Source organism: Carassius gibelio, chromosome A5, assembly GCF_023724105.1.
Source record: "Carassius gibelio isolate Cgi1373 ecotype wild population from Czech Republic chromosome A5, carGib1.2-hapl.c, whole genome shotgun sequence".
NCBI lineage: Eukaryota > Metazoa > Chordata > Actinopteri > Cypriniformes > Cyprinidae > Carassius > Carassius gibelio.
The window spans coordinates 33,935,359-33,962,648 of record NC_068375.1 but is presented as its reverse complement, the minus strand read 5'-3'; the positions used below and the strand labels follow the sequence as shown (position 1 = coordinate 33,962,648).

Genomic DNA, 27,290 nt, shown 5'->3' with positions numbered 1-27,290 from the left:
AGTCATTTTGAAAATTTTCTTTGAAATATGAATTTTCTAGAAAATGGGGTTAATTTTAGTCTCAATTTGTAGGAACTAAACAAGAACCTCTTTGATCTTCTCCTTGCACAGCTTATACTGTTTCTTCTGGTTATCAAGGAAGTTGGTGAGCTCTTTCTTCTGCTGGGCCATGATTTGCTGCTGGAACTTCTTCTCATCAGCTCCCAGTGTTTTCATCTGAGGGACATAAAACAGATTTATCATTAATATCATTGTAAATTTCATTGCAACTTCAGTATGTGACAGATTTTTATTAAATGTTAAAGCAACTGAAAATGAACTAAAACCACACAGTTCCTTTTTCTTCTCTGGCTTCATTAACATACTAATCAACATTTGCTACATGAATAATTAGCATGCATCTCTTGGCTATTTACATGTTTAACATGCAATATGGAAAATAATAATATAAACTGGGGCATATTTCACATGATCTACATGAACTTTTGAACTAATTGTACAGTATTTATCGTTTAAGAGGTTATTGTAATGCAAGTCTCAAAATAACCATTATAGAGGATATTTTGGTCAATCATTGTTTTCAGCAAACATAATGTCGATTTTAATTGACCAATATTTGATTGGCTAGAAACTATAAACTCTTTGGGTCTCAGCATAAGAATAAAGAACGATCACCCACTTCTTTGTCAGTTTGGATGGCGTGCTTCTTGGCAAGTTTCTCCAGCTCAATGAAGGCATTGTTGGCGTGGGTTTCCAGTTCTTTTTGGAGCTTCAGCCTGTGCTCATCCATCTCTGCCTTCAGCTTGTTCTCCAGAGCAATCAGCTGCTTCTGGTGCTGCCGTCGCATGCGTTTGTACCCTGACATCTGCTCTCGGAGCTCATTTTCCTGCTCATGTTCGTGGATCTGTCGCGTTACCTAGATGGAAAAGAATTTGGTCAGTGAAGGTGAACTTTTGAGATGATTATGATGAGATTCTGTCATTTCAGATCTTGGGAAGAACTGACATTTGAATGATGGTGATCAAAGGTTGCATTAACTCAAATTTGGTAAATGGCGGAAATCTTAAGACATTGTCAAATCATTCAAAATTAGATATCAGGTCACATGCATTTCCCTACTTGAAAACTTTGAATCCCTATTAGCACCTTTTAAATTGTAACCTGTGGGAATGTTTCTAAAGCATGCCCATGAAAATATCTCAGGATTGTGAATAACTGGAAAGAAAAACAAGAAATAGTCCAGTGGAATAATTCATTAGGTAATGTCCATTGAACTGTGTAACCAGATCATAAGATGATCAGTGTCATCTTCTCACTTTATGAGAGCAGAATAACCAGAAAAAGCCGTGAAATCTACAGCAAAGCAACTGATAAGACTTAAAGTTCTTGTGATATCAAAGTAACATGAAAATAGCAAGTACCGGTACTATATAATTATACTGACCAATTAAAATAGAGCATGTTGGAAAATTGACCATCTAGTCCATCAAAACAAAGGATAATTAAATAAGAGAAAAAAGTTGCAATTGTGAATGTTACGCATCTAAACATTGCCTATGTGCATTTTCTATATCTAGAAGGTCATCGAATCCACTAAATATAGAAATTAAATCAGAAAAACCCCACCGTTCCCTTGATTTCTGCAAATCCCCGGAAGACAAACCTGGAAAAAGGGCGTGTCCAGATCAAACTGTTCGTTGAGTTTCTCGTAACTCCCACCTGAATTCCTCAAGCCAAACATGTTGGCGAAATAAACCACCCGTGAGAACATTGAGAGTCGCCTGCATTACATCCCCCCAAAAGCACTCGCTCAAAACCCACCGGGAGAGAAAGGGAGAGCAAGAGAGGGATGGGGATAAAGAGAGAGGGTGAACACTGCTTCTCCTCTCTCCTCGCAGGTGCGCCGGGAATGAATGAGGTTCTCAGAGAGGCCTGGCCCTGCGCACGGGCTAAGCAGCGTTTAGTAGGCCAGTCACATGAGACGCCTGTAGATTTCCTAATCACCCTGAATCAGTAGCCCCACTGTAACCGCAGTCACCAATCCAATCGCTCGCAGCCCAAATGTCCCTATCGGCCACACCAAAGGGACATGTGATAACACTAAGCCCTGGTGGCACAGGAAGAATGGGATGCAGTGACAAACACTTTCAGGTTAAAGGTGACACAGATGGGCACCTTAACTGGGTTCACATTTAACTTCTGACCAAGTCAAATCTAAATACATGCTTACATTTTTTCTTTTTTTTTTTTAATAAAAGTTTGATGGAAACAAGACTTTAGAAGGCTTTTTTTTATTGATATGTTTTGGTACTTTTTGGTACTATTTACTAATAGTACTATGTAGTATGTATAATCAGCATAACTGCATCAGTGTGACTTGATTTTGTTTTAAGGATAATTATGCAAAAAAATCCTTCTACAATATGTAGAAGCTGCCTTCTAAAGCAGCATCGGCTACATCCCTCACACAAAGAGTGCACTGCAACAAAGGGAAAAATACATAACCTAAGGTTGCAGATGAGTTAAGAGAAATCATATAAATGAACTATATTTTAATAATAAAATAATTTAGGTACTATGTAATTTAAGGTTAGGCTTTTTTTCTTTTTAAGAAACTGATACTATCATTCAGCAAGGACGCATTACACTGTGCAAAAGAGTAAAGACTGTTATGTTGTTATTCTTGAGCAACAAATCAGCGTATTTAAATGATTTCTGAAAGATTATGTGGCACTGAAGACTAGAGTAATGTCTGCTGAAAACATTTAACAATATTAACGTTTTTCTAAAAGATCAAATAAATGCAGCCTGAAAAAAAAAAAAACTTAAAAAAATTATCCCAAACTACTGAACTGTTGCATAACTATACATTTATTAGGGAAACATGATTCAGTTTGGCAACAGCTAATGTATAACTCTATTGGAATCAATGATGAGGACCACACAAACAATTCTCCTAATGTGAACACTAGAGTAAATCTGCCACTTATGTGCTGGCCCTGACAGAAAATCACATTTGCTGGGTACAAATAATGGCTTTGTCACAGGTTTAAAAAAAAATTACAATTTGACTTAGAGTACTACATTCTTATTAGTAACAGTCATTATGAAATCAGTCACAAAAGCATACCCGTGGAACTTTGTGAATGATGATCGTACCTATTCTGCAGAAATATGACTTATCTGAGAGTTTAATGAGATTACATGACTGTTAGGACGTGAACGTGACAGTTTATGTAGGGAGCAGACCGTATGGTAGTTCACTAGGCTTTAAAAGAAAGCCAAGGATCCAATGTAAACTGTGAGCGGAAAACAACAAAATGAAAACTGCTTGAAAGCAAAAAACTAAAGAAACAAAACGTTGGATATCACGAAATACTAAATTTTCAACTGGTAACAAACCTCTTTTCTGATGCATCCAAGACATTCTCAAGTTGCCTTTTTCATCTCTATAGTTTAGCCAATACATCCATATATCAATTTAATTCATTTATTCAATATGTCTTCAGCCTCACCTTCTGCCTTTTGTCTTCCCTCCTTTCTCACTTTCTTTCTACATCTCAACCCCTCCTCTACGGCTTTCAATATGAAACACAAAGAGATTCTCTTTCCCTGCATAGCCCAGATTCTTGAGTCTCATACTACACACAACAGTTAAACCCGTATCAGTAAATAAAAAGTGCACACTTGATTCCACCACCAAGTCGATGGAAAAAAAAATACATAAAACTGTGCACCATGCCCATAAACCCACTAAAGCCACACTCCTTTGTGATCATCTGAAATGATAGATGAGTGTCTGTAGTATCAGACAAAGTCCACAGCGGTTGTCTGCCCCTAGAGGGTGCTCACGCTCCAGAGAAACGGGGCCGAAACAGGTGACATCATCCTTTAAACCAAGCATACTGCGATCAACTACACTGCCTGCCCGTGATCTCCATTTATTCATCAATTAGGGTGGAAGTGGTTGTATCACAATAGATTATTTTGCATGCTTAATAGCATAATGAATTCTTTATTTGTCGTAAACGTCTGACATTGACAAAAAAGGGTCGATTTTATTCCCCAAAACCCTTCAGGAATGAGAATATCCTTTTGTGTTGGATCATAACGTATTAACTAATAGTAGACAACAACACTAATGACTCGTGCGAGGAGTGCAGCTGGCTATTGACTGAATCACGTTGCCTTGACAACAGACGTGAGAGTGAAGGAGAAAAGTAGGACCGTTTTTGTCTTGAACCGTTGTGTCAAATAAAGAGAGGGTTAAACAGGAAAAGAAAGAGGCAAAGACCTCCGAGAGACAGAAATGACCGCAGTGTATTAAAGCAAAAGCATGAAAGAAAGAGTAAAGCAGGACAGGAGGGGGGATGAGAGGATGACAGTAAGGATGATGTCATTCTTTTTCCTCACCAGTGAGGCTGACTTGATGGTGGCGAAGCGCTCACGGTTTTTATAGTTATGAGCCGGAGCTCTTTCCGATGAGGACGGGTGCAGGTCCGACCGGTGGTCCCGGTGAGGAAGGTCATCAGGGATATACTGATGATCCTGAGGACAAAAAGCACATAAAACCAGTCAAGGATTTGGTGTCACAACATAATCTCTTGAGGATTTATCCGAAGCGACTTGCGGTCCATTCAAGCTATGCATCTTCCCTATCAGAGCCGCAGCAGGAGTTTTATTTGCTGTTGCTGTAGGATCAGCGGAGACGTTTCAGCATGAGGATATTCAATACCAACAGACTCACTACCCTAAAATATCTTCATTAATTGACCCACAAGTTTAGTCCAACTAAAGCATTCATATTCCTGAGGACTTTGTCTTCTCTCAGTGAATACAATGAAGTACAACATGTTGAAGAGCTGCTCAGTTCCCCTAAAGTCAATACATTTTTTTCCTGCATGCTGATGTAATTTCCTTGAGGACAGGAAGTGCCAATCAGTCCATCATGTGTGTGCAAGTGAATGTGAACTTCCAAAATCACACACTTTCAGAGAAAGTGCTAGAGGAAAAAAAGCAAAACAAAATGTGTCGTATCTATTTTAAAAGCAATTATTTTTTATGTCAATATGACTATAAAAAACAACAACAACAATTATTATTATTAATGTTGCCAAATAAAATATTTAATATAATAAAATCAAATAATGTAATATTTCATTGAAAAATAAGAAAAATCATATTTTAAAGTATAACTGTAAAATTATAATATTAATGTTCATGGATTTTCATATATTTATTTAATTAAATTGCAGCCTCTGTGATTTGCTATTTGCGCTTCTCTATCTATAACGGTTTCGTTTTTTTTTTTTTTTATTAATTGTGAAGCCATAGTAAAAACATGTTGTCATTGACTTTTGACCCTTATGTTCTTTGACTATGAAATACTTGCAACAACTGCTAAAATAATTCGCCCCGAGTCTTGTTAGACAATTTAACCACAAGAAACAACTATTTTAGTTCCTATAACACTTACTTACTATACAGTATATTGCGGTCTCAAGCACATTTGGTGAACTTTATATTTTAAGAGAACATTAAATCTAATATTAACTTTAAGTATAACTTCCCTGTGCCCTGAAAGACTGTGTGTACAATTAAAATTGTAACAAGCCAGTCTTCTGGAGAATTAAATAGCTTGACTGAGAGAGAAAAACATAGGAAATGATTTCCAGGAACGGTCTGGAAAGCATATGTTCTATTTTTGTTTGTCAGCATCCATGAAAGTATGGTAAGTAAGTATTTAAAACCTAAAAATAAAAAAGGACTGCACTGCATTTTAAAAGTTCTGGACAGTGTGCATGTCTGGGACCTTTTTGTGGTGCGTGGAAGACTCGAGGGTGCTGTCGTAGTCGTGGTGCAGCTCGGAGCAGGAGTCATCTGGCACCTCCTGCAGGCTGTTGACGCTGCTGCTCTGACTGCCGGTGCTAACAGAGGTGCTGGGGATGGAATGATTACTGCCCAAACTGTTCATCTTACAGCCTGCCTGATCTCCATCCTGTTTAAAAGACACAAAAAAACCCAGATTTATTTCAATTACTAAGAACACTTTACAACAGGCCTTTAATAGCAATTTATTTGTTAATCAGAAACACATTCACATCATTACTGAAAGCCCTCCTGCCTTAAAGGTACAGGTTGTAGGACTGCCACTAGAGGGCGCACTACCAAAACAATAACAAAATAATCGCGTGGTTTGATGACGCTAAGGAGGAGCGTGGAATGATGGGATTTGTTGTCTTCTACCCAACCGCTGACGGCCATCGATCAGACGGAAAGATAAATCATGGATTTAACGCGAGTTCAACAATATGCGCGAGTAGATCACTTACAAAGTCAATACAAAGGAGCGAACAGACTATGGATCAAACGTGTCCACGCACGGGTCAAGAGATGCGATGCCCCGTGTTTGGCGTGTATGCTTGTTGATCGTTATAATAGCATTCTTTTTCTGTAACGATATGAATCAAAACAACTCACCTGTGTAGTAAAACAAGTGAGATCGGCATCTCTTTCTAGTTGAAGTTTGTCGCAACGCTACTTCCGCATTTGTCCACGACACTATTGTCGAGTGGTTTCTACGTCAGTAAAGGAGGTAACAAAGGGTACCTGATGTCATTGACAGGCGACTGCACTGCCCAGTGTCACAGTTCAGAATGGGAATTTTCTCATGATTTACAAGTAGTTGAAAACATTAGAGATATTGTTAGTAATCAGCTGGACAAAATATATAACACTAGCCTAGTGGTTTTTGGATATTTTACTTCAAATATCTTACAAATTGTACCTTTAATAGTTTAAAAGAAAACATAGTTCCATGTACTTTCGTTGTAATTCAGTAGTCTGCATTACATCTTTCGTAAAATTGTTCTGTATAGTATATAGTTCAGTATAAAATCAAATTTTGCATATCTACACTTAAGTTTATTATATCTTCACTATAGTTCATTAAGTTACTACATTTCTGCATTTAGCAGATGTTTTTTAATCCTAAGCAGCTAAGACAGTTTATTATAGTATATATTGTTATATCTCAAGTTTATTTCAATTTGGGGTCTGTAAGATTTTTATTTTTACCATTAATTTTTTCTCTTATTCTCCACCCAAGGCTGCATTTTATGAAATATTGTAACAATTTAAAATAATGTTTTGGTTGGATTTTAGTAAATTTTAAAATGTAATTTATTCCTGTGAAGGCAAAGTTTAATTTTCAGCAGCCTTTACTCCAGTCACTGGAAACCAATATACATGTTGTTCCAGGAATCTAAAATTTGAGATAGATTTTAATGTATTTATTATGATTATTATGATTATTATTTAGAAATGCAAGCATCTTTACTTTCACTTCTGATAAATGTAATGCATCCTTACTGAACTATAAAGTACCTTCAGTTTAGTTAAAATTGAAGTCTAGTACTGTATTTGACAATATATTTTTACATTAATTATTTAAAATGTAGTCGAGTTTAATTATCTCTTCAGTCTAGTTGTGGCCCTTTTTTGTCTATCCATCCATTATAATGAACAGACTGACTCTAAATCCATCTGTAATCACAATTATTTCTATGATGACTCAAAACTGATGTTACCATGCGGCAAACATGTAAAGGACATTTTTGAGCATGAGAAACCAGTGGCTGCCTCAATTGCAAACCTGTTGTGTAGAACATGTAGCCTGATGCAACAACAGGAAGCACTTTGACCACTATGAAACTCACACGGGCAAGTATGAAGTCAACATGTGTGTATGACACTCAAGGGGGCCTTTCATTTCTCAGAGTATTTCCTGTACCCACCTCCTCCTCTTCCTGAGACTCCCCCATTGGGCCGTTGTGTTTCTCTTGGTAGAGGATTTTTTTCATTTTACGGTACTGCAGGTTGTCCAGCTCTCTGACCGCATCCTTCGTCCTCTGGATCAGATCGATGAGGACCCGTAAAGGACGCTCTCTCCTCACAAACTCATGCTGGAACGGACAAAGAGGACAGAGGGTGCATTTGTGAAATTAATAGTTTTTGCAATTTTTAACCATGCTAAGGCAAATGAAAAGTGGAATATGTAGTGATCAAATGTACAAACACAGCTTCTGTGTGTAAACGAACTGACAATTCACCCTCAGATTCTGTTTTTTTATAGCAATTTATGGCTCGCTAAGAGGAAAATGTGTTTTTATTTGGCCCTGTGTTCACCTGAAAACCGCACAAATTGCATTAATTTCATAAAAGCAAATACTTCAGGAGTAAAATTAAGGGGGTTATTCAACTGGCATGAAATAAACCCACAGTCTCAATCCTCTCAGCATGCCAGATTACTCCTGAATTACGTCATTTCGTGTTTGTCCTCTGCTCACTAGAGGGTGCTCATGTGTAATGTGGCCTTGAGTGGACATATGCCATATGGAGGAGGGTTTCTGACATGGCTGGCTAAATGGGGACTTGATCTCACCTCCTCAATGGAAATAAAAAGACAACGGACTCGGGTTCAAGTGGCTGCATATGTTAACTGGGTTCACAAAACCGTGCTCTGTAAACCACAAACCAAGAGTGTTTGAAAAACTAATTGGTCATGCTGCGGTTCTTTCCATTACTCAACTGGGCCAACTGGGAACCATTTATTCATTTGGAAGAAAACTGTTAGAAGGACCAAAATCCAAATCAATCCCCGTCCGATTCCTCCAAACAGCCACTCTTGAATATTTACGGTAAATCCTCGTTCTGAGACCCTTTGACAGCAACTTTTCCTCTAAAACATGCATCATGAAGATCTTCTTTTATGCACCTACTCTAAAACACTCCCTCTTGGTCATTTTTTGTATTTCCAGTCATAAACTATTCTCATAAATTAGTTTAAAGTAGACTGGTTCCCTGTTTTTGCTTGGTTTTGTTAAGTTAATAAATGTTATTAATTTGACCATATCTCTTTTACTCTAAAGAATAAAGCTTTGTTATTGGACTGTTTGAGGTGGACTAGTTCATTCTTAACATGCATTAACTGTAAAAATAAAACCGACTGATCTAAATTCCACTTTAAAAATGCTATTCATTTTATTTTTCTATTCATCAAAAAACACTGACAAAATTATTTCTTGGCATCACAAGAATAAATAATATTTTAAAACATAATCAAAATAGAAATCGGTTCTTTTAAATTGTAATAATATTTCAAAATATTCCTGTTTTTGCTGTATTTTTGATCAAATAAACCCATCTTGGAAGCCTAATCAACATTGAAAGCAATCAAAGGGTTTGAACAATGTTGATAAATGTTAACCACTCGGTCAACATCCATGGAGAGTGATTTGAAATGGAATCACTAATTTAGTTGACAACACATTTAGTTTAAGCAGATCACGGCTGTGCTGCGAGCGGGTAAAACACTGCAAAGCAAACGGCTCAACCGTTAAGCTCGGCAAAGACAGTAACGGCTAACAGTTAGGCTTCCCGATGATAACATAGATAAGCATTCACCACTCTAAACGGGCATCTGTGACTGACCAGCATGGGAGGAAACTAATCTACAGGATTATCCCATTTAAATGGAGGAAATTACATAATCTGAAGTCTTGCAGAGAGCCAGCTCTAACTGTCAGATCGTGAGTGATATCCACTGCTCGTTCTCAATCGAGGAGACCTCTATAGGTCAAGAATTGAGGTGGATTTAGACCCCATATGAGATTAAGACAGCAGTTGGGACGCAGCAAATGGTGGGAACAGAATAAATGAATGCTAGACTTAGATTAATGACCTCTTTATGGTTTTAAGGAGCTTGGAAGGACAGTCTTGGGGTATTAGACCAAAACTGGGTCAAAATTAATTTCTTTCCCCCAGTTTCAACCTCTGCATGGACTAGGCTGCAGAAAAGACCAATGGCGCCTGCAGCTGTATGAACCATGAGCTCTCAGACTGATCTGAAAAAGGTTTTCCGTGAAATTATCAGTGATCATGCATGACCCAAATTTTGGATGACCGATTCAGTAATTATTAGTTTGATTCAGTTTTTTCTTTTTAGGCGAATTGCCAAAACGAGTTTGCAAAACAATTCACATTCGTTCAGACCACTCGCTCACTGAATCATCTGAAGTGGTTTTTCAGTCAGTAAAACAATTTTGAGATACACAGAGAGCTAATGTCACTGGAAGAAGTGGATATTCACCTACAAAACTGAAACAAAAGGCTAGTTTTTGAGAGGTATTTTTGAGAAAATTCAGCCACTGCTATGTCATGTGAATAAGCAGCCATTCATGTCGAATGTGGGTCCATCTATGCTGTTTTTCAGTTGTTTTCATGTTGAACATGCATTAGATGGATGTCTGTGGTCATTTTGTAGCATTTTGATGCTCTCGGTTTAAAAATGTTTACAAATGTACAGTCTCAAATCTTATATAAGTGCACAATAGATACATGAATACTAGAAATACTCAAGAAAATTAGAAGAATTTTTCAACCCAAAATGTAAATTTGATGAAAATGTACTCGATCTCTGGCTGTCTGTGATATACATGAGTGTGTTTCTTCATCAAACAGCTTTTATGATTTAAAGCTTTTATGATTTATGGACTTGTATTTTGGCCAAAAATGTCTTACTGATGGATGCGTTTCATACAAACACAGATTTTCACTTCACAAGATGTTAATTAATGGACTGAAGTGTCATAGTGGATTATTGTGATGTTTTTATCAGCTGTTTGGACTCTCATTCTGACGGCACCCATTCACCACAGAGGATCCATTGGTGAGCAAGTGATGATATGCTAAATTTCTCCAAATCGGTTCCCATTAAGAACCATCTCATCTACATCTTGGACGGCCTAAGGGCGAGTACTGTACATTTTCGGCAAATTTTCATTTTTGAGCTATTATACTACAACTTCTGAATTTTAACATTGATTTTTTAACATAAGCATATATGGAATAAAAAAAGTGGCATTTTATTTTTTGTGTGTCGTTCCAAAAAAAATCAGATGAAATCCTCAAGGCACCCATGGAAAAGACGGCAGGATCCCATTCCACCCCTGGCCGCCCCCCATTGTGAGGTTGTGCCTGAAGTGCATGTCTAGAATCGACACTAAGCTCTCAGGGCTAAATGGGATTACCTTTGACCACCATTCAGATCAACCATAACCTGTAACATGCACCCACACAAACAAACACAAACAATGCACAAACAAACAAACAAACAAACAAACAAATCACATTGGTAGCACTATCCCTTAATGATCATGTATCCAGAGCTTCCCTGAAGCCAATAATCAACCATATCCCAACTGCACTGCTACATTCTCTCACACATTTATTTTGGTGATGATTTAAATCCATAAGCCTCCCACCACAGCACGATATCACGAACATTAGTCACCGCGCAGCAATATGTCCACCTACAGCCACAGTGATTCGGTTGAGAGAAAGTCATGGTTATATTAGTTACGTTAGACACACACAATCAAAAATTCCTCCTGCTTTTATTAACCCTCCAAGGATGTAGTTGGCACAGGAAGTGAGCAAATGAAAAAACAAAAAGCAGAATGACATAGTCTGTGGGTTGAGCGCTTGGCTGTGCACAAGAAAACGTGTATGTGTGTGAGTCAGCAGGCATGGATGAGTAAGGAAGCAATGAGGGCAGGAAGTATTGACAGATATGGTGAAGAGGAAGTGCACTAACCAACTGCACAGGGGCGTCTTTATCTCTGCGAAAGTGCAGATATTGACGTTTTTACAAATTACACATGGGTTTGGGAATGTGTGGGCAAACGTTACTAAGGCGGTTACTCTGTAATCAAATGGACAGCAGAGTTTCCTGTGCTACAAACATATCACTACAGTTTAACTAACTTAAAAAAACAACAACAAATAAAACAGAGCAATATACACTAATGACTGCTATACAGCCAGTTACAGAAACACTGAGAATGTACACTACAGGTCAAAAGCATGGAGTCGGTAAGATTTTTGAAATGTTTTTGAGGCTGCATACATTTGATAAAAACACAGTAAAAGCAGCAATATTGTTAAATCATAACTATGTTAAATAATTTTTATTTTTTAATATTTTAAAATGTCATTTATTCTTGTGGTGGCAAAGTTGATTTGTGAGCCTGGACCACAAAACCAGTCTTAAGTGTCAATTTCGATATTGAGATTTATACATCTGAAAGCTGAATAAATAAGCTTTCGATTGATTTATGGTTAATTAAGATAGGACAATATTTGGCCAAGATACAACTATTTTAATATGTGGAATCTGAGGGTAAAAAAAAAAAAAAAAAATTCTAAATACGGAGAAAATCACCTTTGAAGTTGTCCAAATGAGGTTCTTAGCAATACATATTACTAATGGAAAATTAAGTTGTGATATATTTAGTGTAGGAAATTTACAAAATAACGTCATGGAATATGATCTTTACTTAATATCCTAGTGATTTTTGGCATAAAAGATAAATCAATAATTTTGACCCATACAATGTTTTTTGTTGTTGTTGTTGTTTATTGCTAAAAATATACCCCAGCGACTTAAGACTGGTTTTGTGGACAAGGGTCACATTTATATGTGGATTTAATGCTCAAACTTTTATTATTATTACGATGTTGAAAACAATGTTGTGCTGCTTATTATTTTTGTGGAAACAATGAATAATATTTTTCTTTGATTAATAGAAAGAAAGATCAAAAGAACAGCATTTAAATGTATTTTAATTTATTTTATTTATTGGTAATTTAAAGTAAAACTCTCGTCTTTGATTTTAATGTCTCCTTTCGGATTTAAACTAATAATTTCTTTAAAAATTATGTAATGAAATGCACAATTTACGAATGACAAATTCCAGAAATACAACACTTGAATGTTGAAATGAAATGAAGCTTGTTTAGCTTACACACACCGCTAATTTATGCTTTACAAAAAAACAACTCTTGAAGACTGCTAAGTCGGTCTATTATTGTGACTGTATCCATTTCTGATAAACCTGCTCATAAATGACACATAAACACAAACTCTGGTTTAACACTTTGCAGACAGTCTCTTCCTGTGTAATTCTGTTATTCTTTGTCACAATCAGCTCAAATGCAGACCTGACCCTATGCCATATGTGAGATCAAGCTGCATAAGAAGTTTAGATTTCTGAACCTAAAGGTAACGATCCATGTGTGAGTATCACATGAGTATTTCACCTTCCCCCAGCAAGTGTGTTTACAGAGTGTGTTTGAGAACGTGACTCAGAGTGGGAATGAATTAACAGTATTGTGTGGGCACTCAGAAGTCGTGCTTCAACTTCGATGAGCAATTCTTCTGAGTGACTTTATACTGTATGTGTCAACACTGTGTGCATGGGATTACTCACCCGCAGGAGTTCTGCTGAGGAGGGTCTATCCTGAGGAATTTTTAGTAGGCAGTAGTCAACGAAACTCCGGAATGCATCCGACCTTCACAAAATACAAACAACAGTTACAGTATTAGGCACTTCTGTAATGTTCAAATAAATTACAAACACGCTTGAAGCAATATTTACAGTAAACACTGAGTGTGTTACATGTAAATAAATGCTTTTAAAACAAAGCATAAACCATTCTTACACACTACCATTAAAAAGGTTTGGCAAGTAAAGATTTTTTGCTGTTGTTGTTGTTAAAGAAATTAATACTTTTACTGAGTAATGGTGCATTAAATTGATCAAAGTGACAGTAAAAGACATTTATAAGGTTACAAAAAAATTATATATTAATTATTTTACTGTCACTTTGATCAATTTAATGCATATATATATATAAAATTCAGTTTTGCGTCACAGCAATAAATTGCATTTTAAAATCTATTAAAATAGAAAACGGTTATTTTTAATTTGAATAAATTATCACAATATTACTGTTTTCCTGTATTTTAATAACTAAAAAACAGCCTTAAATCAACCTAAGAGACTTATTTGAAAAACATTAGAAGTCTTTATCTTTCTCAATTTCAGAAAAGAGTCCTTGCACTATGAAGTACACTGCAAAAGTATTGCATGTGTAAATGTGAACATACTTCCTCCATATAAAATCTGTGAGTAAATGTGAGACGCCCTCAACCATATGCTGGCCCATTCAGACAGCCTTTCAATTTCCAGATCTATTGACTAAAGGTTATACTGTTTGAAAGACCAGCAGACTTTCATTTTGCTGCAGGTCAAAGAGTTGAGGGGCACTGAAAGTTTGCTTGTGCAATAATGCACAAGGATCAGGAATTGTAAAGAACTGGCATTTGGGGTCCGAGTTAATAGCATTACACATTTAAAGTGTGAGAAGAGTGCGTGGTTGAGAGAGTACATATGTTTGACAAGTAGGAGTATATATATATACACATCTATACAAGTGAGTCAACTTCTGTTTTATGATTGTGTAGAAGGACACTCACCAATCATTGGACTGTAAGGAGGGAGAGTCGTTTTGGGCGATGTGGTATAAGGCACTCATAGCATTCATGTTGAAGAGAGGAGGCTTGCGTTCAGCTAGAAAACAGCAGAGGTGTTAAAAAATAAATAAATCATCAAATGTGCCGAAATTTTCAAACCGAAAATTTGTGACATATTACATAGATTGTAAATACATGCATAAGAACATATGCAAATCAGCAGCAGAGTTATTTCAAACATGTCAATATACAGTATAGAGTAAATCGCAGTAAATCGCAGCATGCAATATAAGGAGCAGCGCTTAAAAATAAAGATACTTTATTGACTGATGGTTCTGTGAGCAAACTTTAACATCCATGGAACATTTGTATTGCACCAAAGGGTCTTTATAATGAAAAAAAAAAAAGATTTCACAGATAATTAAAATAAAAATAAATAAGAAAAATGGTTCTTTCAAGAACAGTTCACTGAAACATTCATTGGGTAACTAAAAATGGTTCTTCTCCATGCAAACTCCCTATTGTAACCTTTATTTTTAAAACTGTGATGTTTCAGTACTGGGATGTTAGTTTGCTGCAATGTGCACACTTTTCCAATGCAGTGCACACTTGAAATTATTATTTTTTTCCACATCAAAACAATAAAATAATAGAAGAGTGATAACATCTATCTACTACAATAGTAGATAATGATAATTATTACACCACTTTCCTCCACTATGTTTAATTAATGTTGCAATAAATACAAGATACAAATGATAAAGACAGCAGTCATATAGAATGAGTAAAGTGTAGACAAAATAATGGCTTATTGGAGTGGACACAATGCCTCAGAACACTAGAAAAAAATAATAAAAAGGAACACGGATGAAATATTAAGTTCAACAATATGTAGACACTCACCCAGCTCTATGCATGTGATCCCCAGAGACCAGACGTCCACCTTCCCCTCATACTGACCCTCATCCATGGCTAAAATCACTTCTGGAGCCATCCTGTGTTAAAAACACACACACAATTGTCTAATTAACATCGGTGTATCAGGACACATTATCTTCCTGAACATCAGTATCTGTGGTACTGACCAGTATGGGGTTCCCACGAAGGAGTTGGCAGGAGAGGCAATGGAAGCGGAGCCAAAATCAGCCAGTTTGACCTGACCAGGCTCAGTCAGGAGGATATTACCAGCCTTCACGTCTCTAAACACAATCACAGATACAGAGAAAGTTGAAGTCAGACAGAAGCATCACAATTCCACATTATGCAATGGCAGGGTGAAAATTTAATGAAATAAAAATAAAATTACATAAAATGAGAAATGATCATGACATTTGAACATTTGTTCCAGACTTATACACATTACTCATTTCTTTTTTTTCTTAGTCTTATTTAAATGTTCTCATGTCATATCTGTATTTATGTAATCAAGAACTACTAATATATATATATATATATATATATATATTTCTTGTGTTTGCATACACTTAGCAAATAAAGCTCATTCAGAGTATGAAAATAAAATGAAATAACGTCGCAGAGTGAAAATGACAGTAAAAAAATTGTACAGTGTTACTGGAAGCTAATAAAACACATGACCTCACATGTTGTAAAAAAGTTAAATAACATATGGACAATAAATGGTATGATGACATATGCTATCTTGCTGATATATACAGTATGTCATGGACTGGTACTCTAATTATAATTGTTTAGTACTTCGAACACTGAAACCAAAGAGTGCATACTCTGAATCTGAAAATAATATAAAAAAAATTAAAGCAGGCTTCTGGGTCCTGATGCCCATCTGGTAAGGCGTTTTACTTATCTAAGGGGTTCTGTTGGCTTACTTGTAATAAAATGACAAGGAGAATACACAAATTACATTAAGATACTTGTGTTTCTATTTAAATAAATTAAATAAATAGTAATTGATGTTCTAAAATCATGAGTCTGTTTTGATTTAAAAGGTCAGAAGCTATAGTTTAAATGAATTAAAAAAAAAAAAAAACGTGCCACTTGTAAATTAAACAATTGAATATATATATATATATATATATATATATATATATATATATATATATATATATATATATATATATATATATATATATATATATATATATATATATATATATATATATATATATATATATATATATTTATTCATTAATAAGCAATTTTTTCCCAAATGGATTATAAAAAAAAAAAAATATGAGGAGCTTTAAAAGAGTTTTAGGAATTGTACAGCTCGTCTGCTTTTAGACCATCTATTAATGTTAAATCCAAATAAAAGTGTTAAAGTTTCATCTGCATGTCAAAAAACCCCCCATTAAAAAGACTGATTTTATAACAGTTAATTACAAAGCTTTCAATGTATTCTCATTAAAAAAATAAAAATAACATTTATTAGTTCTAACAAATAAGATTTTGCTTAAAACTGACCAACAATAAAAATAATTTATATATGTATGTATGCACAGTATGTAACGGCACTTGACCAAAATGATTTGAAAAATCTTTTTATTTTTAATTTCTGAATAAAAACATCTCTTAGTGGACCTAAAGCAGTACATTCCAACATTTTTTATAGACACAAAAATAGCATTGCTTTATGGTAAGCATATGCTGTAAACATAAAAACCCAAGTTGTAAAGCAATTTGCTTAAACAATCATCAGATAAGGTTTATCTGTCATTTATGCACATTGAGGAAACCGATAATGTATGAACGGATATCAGTCAGAGGGTGACTAACCTGTGGATCATGTTATGGGAATGTAGGTAAGCCAGTCCTAGCAAGGCACCATGGGTAATGGCAGCAATTTCAACCTCTTGGAGGGGTTTCTTGTGAACTGGACCAAAAAAACAAACAAAAAAACTAAATACAGCACGCTTGATGACATCTTATTGAGTAAAACAGAACTGCGACATTTGATGTTGTTGTTATAATGGTGCTAAAAAAAAAAAAAAACGGTCAAAAAGAGTAATTCGATGCTTAGCAGACTGACGCTACTCCTTTTAGATACCGGATCCTTTCACAGACAACAAAGATAGAGAACTGGATTAGAACATGGCCTTGAATTAAACAAATGCAGACTAAATTACTCATACAATGACATTATGGCAAAGTTAAACCAGAATGTCTAAATTCCTCTTTTACACACACACACACACACACACACACACACCCATACAAGGAGCAATAACTGAAACCAACAGTCTATCATTAAAGCGGTGCATGTTGCCATGACAACATCTGAAGGAAACAAAAACATGAACGCAATGGCAGTTTGGTAGTGACACTGGAATAAAACACAATGGGCTTTATAATGCATCTAAGATGGGGCTAATAAAAGCCTTCAGTGCTGACATGACGGATCCAACAATTACTGTTCCTCTATGTGAATGCATACAGTGCTTACAGTGGGTGTGTGTCTGCAATGTACTTGCATACTTGAGAGTTTGCGTAGTGTGCCCGTGTGTGCACTTCAAGTGTGAACTCACCCTCTAATAAGTCTGAAGCAGAGCCGAGACAATACTCCATCACAAGCTGAATGACAAAAGGCAGACGAGAATATTGTGAAAATGAGGCATAGTTGCCCCAGGGAATTCTGGGAATGAACTCAGCCTAAACCAGGTAGTTCTTACAGCAGTTTCCACGGTTCACAAATACATTACTGTATTTATATTCCTCTTAATGGCAGCACTAACCCATGCTGTGTTGTCCTTCAAGTAGCAGCCTTTGTATTCAATGGTGTTTGGATGTCGTAGCTGTTCCAAAAATTTCACCTCTTTAATGATGTCCTGCCATTTCTGAAAAAACATACACAGTTTATAACATAGAGATTTACATATATACATATATGTATTAGAAGAAGGTTTGCTTAATACTAGTGGTCGCCCGACATGCGTTTTTTGACAGCCGATGCCTATATCTTGAAAAGCAGGGGGGCAGATAGCCAATATAAAGCTGATATGATGATGATTATTATTATTATTATTATTATTATTATTAAGAAATTTGAAATTATTTGACAATGGATTAAAAAATAAGTGTAAACTAAACATACTTATACTTTAGATGACAAGGTTTTTAAATCACAAATAAATAAATATTTAATAAAAACATAATAAAAAGGAAGTAAACACTGTAATCAACAGTGTATTCTGGCAAGTTTGTGTGCACTGGGAATCATATTTTTCAAATAAAGCCAGGCTAACACTCATTTTACACACAGCACACAGAGAAAATGACATGAATATGACAGTGGACAAATGCATAAACCGCAGCATAATTTGAAATTAGGATTTAAATGTTTAAAGCATTCACTTCACACAGCCTGACCATCATGCAGAGAACACGTGATCATGCTGGATACACAAACACACTTCACAAGATCTCACAGCTGGATTCGACTAAGATTGTAATGTTTGTGAAATTAAATGTTCATTAGTCATTCAAAGATTTGTTTAAATTATATAAATGCGTATTTGCTTAGATGGCAAACAAGAAAGTATTATAATGTTTGCCTTTCTATTACTAAAAGCCTAATATAAAAGCAATACTTATAATACTTTCTGTATACATGAATGACTTCCATCCATATTAGACAGAACTGTTAACAATGATGACGAACGAGTGTGAGGACTGTGCGCGCTCAGGCACTGCCACGCTCAACGGCAGTCAAAATAAAAGTCCCAGCTCGACCACATCAGCCAAGCAAAAAAACCCATCAGCCAATGCAGATATTTTAACCCCTTACTAGTAACCCCCCTTTTTTGGCATGGAGACCGAAATTACATACCCAAAATAAAAAGGTTTCTGCTCATGATTCTTTCTGACTAGATACATAATCAACCTTTGTTCACAAAGCTGACACTTTAAAGTTTACTGTTCAGGAATCAGAATCACTCAGACTGTTATGATAATAGAGATATATAAGCTCAAACATAAAAACAAAAATAAAAATATTAAAAACATATGTTTTAAATGTATTTAAAAAAATGTTGATGTAGGAAATGAGTTTGAAAACACAGTGTAGCTAAGGACACAAGTCTTCCAAGACTTCATAAAAAATTTCATAATCGAATCTGTAAAACTGTGAATTTTATGAAATATTTTCTAAGGCCATGTCATGTGTGTTTTTAGAGAAGGCTAATCAGATTGATTTATGGCCCTTGTCATCTCTGTAAGATCTCACATGTAAACACTGATGTGTGTTTTATATGTGTGTTTGGCTGTGAAAACTGCCCGTTTCATGATTGTATTGTTCTCACCAAACGAGTCTTTCACACCTCCGCCAGGTATGACACATTATCCGCATTATTCTTTTATCATTATTCTTTTGTTTTTATTCCACCTTTATTAGCCTTGATTGTGGTTTTTCAGGCTTTACAAAGCAACAAAGCAGCGATCTCACTTCAGTCTCTCTTTGCATTTAGCCCTTATTTATCAAAAGTCTTACTATAAAAATACAACAAAACATTTTCTTACGACCTTACGTGAATTATTGAGACAAAAATGCATTATGAAGAAGAAAAGCACCTGCTATTAGTAGCATTGGTGCTAACGTTAGCATCAAGCTACATCTGACAATTTATGAAATTATTAGTACACTTTTACTCAAAACTCACTTTAAACCCCGATCGAGTGTTTATAATAACTTCCTTTAGCGATCAGGGGTGGAATTTGGTCGTTTACTGTTGTAAAAATATGTTATTTGTAGCCTTTTTCATCGCTGCACAAGTTAGCATTTCCGATGTACATTTTCGATTTTTTTTATAAAAACGCCCCAGATCTCAAGAAATTCTCATACCAAGCTTTACTATCATAATCGCGGGTTTATTATTCGGATATTTTGTGTGTACAGAGGTGTTTCAGTGTTGTTTTGGCCAGATAACTACCAGGAAGTTTGCAGGAAGCATGTGACACGATGGGGCGGTGTCCAGATATGAAACTCTAAGACTGACGTTTGAAAGACCCAATCAGAGTCTGAGTCACACACCGCACGAGCTGTGACTACTGCACGCACACAGAGATCGCTGGGAGAGGCTGTTTATCATCTGATCGCGTAAATCCGTGGAAAATGAATAGAAATGACGATTCTGTCTGAAGAAATATGAAGTAAACATCAGTAAATATATCCATATATCTCCGCAGATATGCATCTTTGGTCTGTAAATCCTTATTGACGCTGTTCAGTGAGTCTATGTGAACACAAATAAACCGCTCTTGACGTGACTGAATATGAGTGAGTTGTGAATTTCTATTCAAAATGTGGCATAATACGGATTTATTATTTTGCACTCCTGACATAAATCACTAAATATCTGTCACTGCAACAATGTTTTATCAAAATATTGGTCAAATATCGAAGCTTGAGTCTTTAAACTTTCCATTGATGCACAGTTTGTCCAGATCAAGTAAGACAGTGATGTTTAATGTGCTGTGAAAGTGAAACAATAATAAACTGGGGCCGTCAGCGATGTTTGCACGCAAAGGGGTTAAAAATGACAAATATCGGTCAATATACCGGCCTTGGCAATATATCGGTTGACCACTACTTAATACAAAAGTGCTTTATATGGAGACAAAAATATTAACACACTCAAATACTTACTCAAACTATTAGAGTTTAAAGACAACAAAGTTTATCACTCACCTCAGTGGTCTGCTTGCCATTGTAGGACATCTTCTTAATGGCCACCACCTCGTTGGAATAGGAGTTTCGGGCCTGGAGGGAAGCAAAACCGATTTAATTTATACTATTTCTGGCTTTTGTATTCAAAAGGTACTTCATAAAAATAAGCCTCATCGATTTCCATTATTGCCTGTAATTACACTAATACTTAAAGACAATATTGTCATTACTGATATGTTCACATACATATTGTGCATCTTTAAAAAAATGACCGTAAAAAAAAAAAAATATATATATATATATATATATATATATATATATATATATATTGTGGAATGTAACCACAAATTAAAATAAGTAAAAAAATAAAACAATTTTTTAAAAGTAATTTATTCCTGTGATGGAAAAGCTGAATTTTCAGCATCATTCCTCTAGGCTTCAGTGTCACATGATTAGTGATCGACCGATGTATCGGTTTACCGATATTTTTCCCGATATTTAAGCATTTTTCCATAATCGGGTATCGGTTTTGTAATATCGGATTCGCCGATTTACGGCGCCATCTTGTGGCCGTTTTGAGATTTCCGCCATTGCAGCCCGGGCGTCTGAGGTGATCAGTCAACAACTCAGTGCACAGGTAAAGTATATGTTCTACTTGGTTTGCTTTAATTAATCAACTTTATTTAACACTGCGGAGCTTCTGTCACGAAAACAAATTCCTCGTACGCTATGTGTAAACATACCTGGCAATAAAGCTCATTCTGATTCTGATTCTGAAAAGCGTTGAATTTAATTCTCTATCTGTTGTATTTGCTCACCATTAGTCTAGAAGAGAAAGTTCGTTCATATTGCTTAGCAACTGACGGATGATCTGGAGGCTTAAGCACGGCCACTGAATGAAACTTTTGACAAGATTATCTTGTTTAAACACCCTAGATTATATTTTAATTTACTACATAACAATTATTTCGCTAATACACATATAAATATAGCCTACCGCTTTGTGGAAATTAATTATTTATTATCTCCATGCGCGATCGCGGTTGATTAAGTTATAATCAAACAGCACTTTGTCAGTTGGCATTTCATGATTAAACATTAGATTAAATTTAGATCATAAAATGCCAACTGACAAGTGCTGTTTAATTTTATATAGTCTCGGGATAAAAGTTCGTTCATATTGCTCAGCACCTGAATGTGTGGATGATCAGGAAGCCTCAAGCAATGCCACTGAATGAAACTTTTGACAAGATTATCTTGTTTAAACACACTAGATTATATTATCATTTACTACATAACAATTATTTCGCTAATACACATATACATATACATATACCGCTTTGTGGAAATTAATTATTTATTATCTCCATGCGCGATCGCGGTTGATTAAATTATAGTCAAACAGCACTTTGTCAGTTGGCATTTCATGATCTAACGTTAGATTGAATCTAGATCATAAAATGCCAACTGACAAGTGCTGTTTAATTTTATATAGTCTCGGGATAAAAGTTCGTTCATATTGCTCAGCACCTGGCTGGGTTGATGATCAGGAAGCCTCAAGCACGGCCACTGCATGAAATGTTTGAAGGAAGCAGGCTTACAGGGCAGAATGCTGAAAGACTCTGTTTTCTTCACTAAAACCTAGTTCTGCTTAACTGGGAGTATTAAGTTACACTACTAAATAGCTATGCACTCCTAAATAGCCCTCCCGCCCCCACCAATATGTTAGAATCATTTTTGTGCTTTATTTTTTTACCTCATCAAAGCTTTTATTTTAAAACAAAGACACTTGCACTTGCACAGTGCACTTAAATTTTTTGGACTCAGACCCCTCTATTTATTTGTGTATAAATATAAAGTTTTTTTTGTATGCAAGGAAGGAGTGATTGTTATAAATAAAATGTTTTTTTTCAGCTCATTTGTGTTGTAATAATTGTCAGAAACAGAAGTATAACAGTAAATAAATATCGGTTCTGCATATCGGTTATCGGGTACATAAACATGCAAATAATCGGTATCGGTATCGGTTATAAAAAATCAATATCGGTCGATCACTACACATGATCATTCAGAAATCATTCCAATATGCTGATTTGCTGCTCAAGAAGCATTTATTAGTATTTATAGTGTTGAAAACAGTTGTGACTGTATTCCTTGACAGAAGTGTGTGTTGCAGACATCAGTAATGTCAGTTGTTCTGCATCAAGGGGCCAGTTGGCCCACGCATTTAAACGGAGTGAACAGCTGTCTTAAGAGCAGCGTCTCCTAGTTATTCTTTCCCCTTGAGACGAGCCCTACATCTGGATGGGCAGTCTGTATGTGAGTAAGTGCGCGTGTGTGCATGCGCGTGTATTTGAGAAAAAGAAGAGAGAAAACGAGGGATTTGCACAGCGGATTCCAGTCTTGCCACAGATTTGGAATCAAAGGCTTTATGCTATTAGTTCTCAGATTAAGAAATGCACAAGAACATGTCATGAGGCTGCAGTTCTTGCATTTGACAGAACCGTTGCACTGTAGTGCCTTTTCAAAAATGAAATGACAAGCTCCAAGTTTAACTACAGTTAAAAACTGACTGACGGAGAGAATGGGGGGGGAGGGGAAGCTTCATCGAGCTTAGGTATTAAAAACTATTCTGGTCTCTGACGTCTCAAACTATGCGCCTTTCGTCCTCTATAGAACTTGAAAGGAAAAAAAAAATATTACTCGAGCTTAGAACAAAGAATTCAGTATTTAAAAATAGTTGATAAAAATGAAAGCTTGAAAAGTATAGATGAACAGAGGTTGATCGAGATGCAAATAGCACAATGACATCATCAGTGACATCACCACAATTTCCTCAACATTTCAATACTCACAAAGTACACTGCTCCGAAACTCCCATGGCCGATCTCGTGAAGGTCACAGAAGACTTCTTCCGGGTCATCTTTGAAAAAGAGGTTGGTCGACTCCGGGTCTTTCAGACCTCCTTTCCGCGTGGACGACGGCATCATGAGTTAGACAGAACCTCTGATGTCCACGTGCTTCTGCTCGCCTTCATTCAGCAGGCCCGGCATTTACCTGCTTTGCCTGTGGACAGAAAGGAGTGGGTTAAAGACTGACCGCTTGTCCAGGTCAAGTGAGGGTCATCAGCAGACAAAAGTGACTTTAAAGTTTAGTCAAACCAAAAGTGCAAATTCTTTCATCATTTACTCAGTCTCATGTCATTCAAACGAACACAACTTTTCTTATTTGGAAGAAAAAATACGACATTTTTGAATAGATGTTTAATCATATGTAATGACTTAACGAACCACATCCCAAGTCTTCTAAATTCTAGCGGACTAGTTTTGATGCTTTTATAGTGTGTGTTGTTTTATTCATGATGGAGCTGCCCTCATCTACTGGCAGAATATTGAGTGACCACTGACCAGCTTATTCATTAGAATTTTCCTTTTGTAAATGACAACGAAACTACATATTGTGATCCCATCTATCCTTACAGTTTGAACCCACAATCTTTAACTAATCTGACTCAATCTTCAACTATTAGGCTATAAAAAACACAGCCTCTCACCTCCATGATCCATTTACCAACCAGTGGGATCAAAATTAAGTTGTTGTTGAATATCAAAACTTGGATATAACAAAGAATTTTAATAACAAAGCAAGCTCAACAAATAAAAAAAAAAAAACACTACTCAAAATGCAAAATAAATAAATTAATTAATTTGAGCAAAAAGTAGTAAATATAAAATAAAAAATATATATAAATAATAACCAAATACAAAAATAAATGCACGTAAAATAAATAAATAATAATAAAAACAAAATATAAAAATAAACAAACATTTCAAAAACACACAAACACAAAAATAACCCCGCAATGTTGTTACTCCAGTAATCATACATTTTCTCATGCTTATATTGGATCACATACCAACAGATGCTAGTGAGTGTAAAATGATTATATACTGTTATGCTAAATATAGGCCTTTCCCATCCACTTAGGCTATACTGTATGCTGTTCCCTGCATGCTTGAACATGCACACGTGTTTGCGATGGTAAACTAATGTGACACAAATGTGTTAGCACTGGGGGTAGCTTGGTTAGGCATCATGGGAAGACAGCTCAACGTCTGGCAGCATTGCTCATCATGCTAGCATGTAAACACACACAAAACACACACACAGCGGCCACCTGCATGTAACACTGCCTACTGAGTCATCAGACATCTGACACACACGCGGCCATTGACCCAGGAACAAAAGGTGCTGAAAGTAGCGTGTATCCAATACAGGGAGGCTGAATACATATCCATCTGTACATTCATTATGAATATGATCAGCATTATTACCCAGGCCAGCACATCTACTATTACCAAAAAACAACCCTATAATTGCCTCTAAAAGTATAGTAGTGCCCCTAAAGTCATTTAGTAGAAAGTAAACTAACAAACATATAAATAAATAACCCCACAATGCTGTAACTACACAATTAATAAAACAGTGTCAGGTGGTTGGAAGTTATTTTTGTCTTGTTCTTTTTGTCTTGTGCATCCCAATAAATAAATAAACACACAGGTGAAATCAGGTGAAAAGAAAAGATATTTGAGGGACAAATCAAGATAAAATGACGACTGAAGAAAGATTATGAAACGAACACTTTTTTCTTTCTTTAAGAATAAGGTGCACTGGTAATGGGTCTAGAAGCATTTTTATAAAAATTTATAAAGTTAATTTTTGATTTAACACGCTTTAAACTGCAACGTTTGATGAGTGGGGCGGGGCCAAGAGCTGTGGGAATGGGCAGGTGGAGTGATTTGTAAAATGAGCGACAACTACTCCACTCACCGGTCTCGAGTCCCACGGAGGAGATTGAAAGAAATAAAAAAAAAAAGGAGGTACAACCAGGCCTGGGTTTTATTTTGTGTTTGGTTTTATTTGTGCGCAGCAGTCGTCTGTGAGGGGTTGTCGCGCTGCTATGCGTTTATTTTATCATTAAAGTTTTGATTTAAATGTCTGCAGGTTCCCGCATCCTTCTTTCCGTGATTATGAAGTTTATAAATTGTTACACAACGCTTTTGGTTTTTAGTGTCCTCTTTTCCTCAGCCTTCCTCAGGCCTGGGAGGGGAGTATACTTTAAATGAAACTCTGGTTCACACCATGCAAATCAAAATGAGATTGAAAACATGTCCAGTGTGCAATTCTAAGCTTCAAACCTACAACCTTTTTGTTATTAGCTCGGATCTAAAACCACAAAAACACTGGACCCTAAAATAACAGAAGAATAGTCTTACCCACAATTCAATTTCATAACCAAAAGTGATGTCCTTTTAGTCCACTGACCAAGTGTGTGAAATCTTACTAATTCATGCCCTGAACTATCCAATTACTGAATGAATACTGCAGAAATCAGTTAGATTCAAGACTCAACTGGACATGTAAACCTACTTCTGATTGCGATGGTTAAAGCTTTCAAATGGCATAAGGGTTAATCCGAGTTCACAGGCATTGAACAAAAATATACATATTTCTGCACAATGCAATCACAAAACTCATTTGTTCCGGATCATTAATTGGCTTATGGAGAAAAAGACTTAAACTACAAAAGGACATGACATTTCATACTCCGTTGAATGGAGGAAAGACAATCATCTTGCAGGCTTTTACCCACACTGCACTCTTCCTGTGTCCACTATTGCTTAACGCCTGCTATGGTTTAGTTTGTTTATCACTGGTGAGTTAATGATTTTCAATATTGTGAATTTTCCTCAAGATCCGGTTCAAAAGAACAAGGTATACGTTTATTTATTAATAGTTTTTTTTTTAAAGAGCCTAAGATGAACCAGTGTTTCGACTCAAAGTCTTTTCTAGCTGCTCGTTTAGAGTTACTGAGTGAAGACGTTACTGTACAGAGGTTGTTTAGGTTTTACAGTAACAGGAGTTGACGTGAGACAGCTTAAAGTTGCATAAAGGAGAAAACCACCACTGTGCCACACAAGTCATTCGGTCTTCTTTCATGACCAGTACAAGAGATTACAGTTTAGCTACAGTGGATGTGGCTTCATTGAACACTTGCATAATGGACATTTAAAGCAACATTTAAAGGGATGGTTGGAAAATAAAAATTCTGTCATTACCTGTCGTACTCACCCTTGTGTTATTAAATAAGATTTGGGAAATGCCTCAATGTTTTTTGTCCATATAATATTAGTCAGTGAGCTCTAATGTTGCTTGGTTCCCAACATTCTTTAAAATAGATTTTGTGTTCCACATAATAAACAGTCCCACAGG

At 35.9% G+C, this 27,290-nt stretch overlaps 1 protein-coding gene across 1 annotated transcript in view; it reads right to left on the bottom strand.

The window, feature by feature from the left end:
• The window catches only part of taok3a (TAO kinase 3a), a 29,724-nt gene extending 5,614 nt beyond the window's left edge, over positions 1-24,110 (bottom strand). Inside the window, exons 1-14 of the mRNA XM_052596705.1 lie at positions 23,873-24,110; positions 21,039-21,110; positions 18,088-18,189; positions 17,881-17,926; positions 17,132-17,228; positions 15,463-15,576; positions 15,281-15,372; positions 14,381-14,474; positions 13,332-13,413; positions 7,797-7,964; positions 5,813-5,998; positions 4,414-4,548; positions 680-916; positions 88-216 (exon numbers count right to left, since the gene is read on the bottom strand). Coding sequence (XP_052452665.1) covers positions 88-216; positions 680-916; positions 4,414-4,548; positions 5,813-5,998; positions 7,797-7,964; positions 13,332-13,413; positions 14,381-14,474; positions 15,281-15,372; positions 15,463-15,576; positions 17,132-17,228; positions 17,881-17,926; positions 18,088-18,189; positions 21,039-21,110; positions 23,873-24,007 — 1,689 coding nt within the window. The 5' untranslated portion in view covers positions 24,008-24,110. The remainder of the gene's footprint in view (positions 1-87; positions 217-679; positions 917-4,413; positions 4,549-5,812; positions 5,999-7,796; positions 7,965-13,331; positions 13,414-14,380; positions 14,475-15,280; positions 15,373-15,462; positions 15,577-17,131; positions 17,229-17,880; positions 17,927-18,087; positions 18,190-21,038; positions 21,111-23,872) is intronic.
• Positions 24,111-27,290: the final 3,180 nt, after the last annotated feature.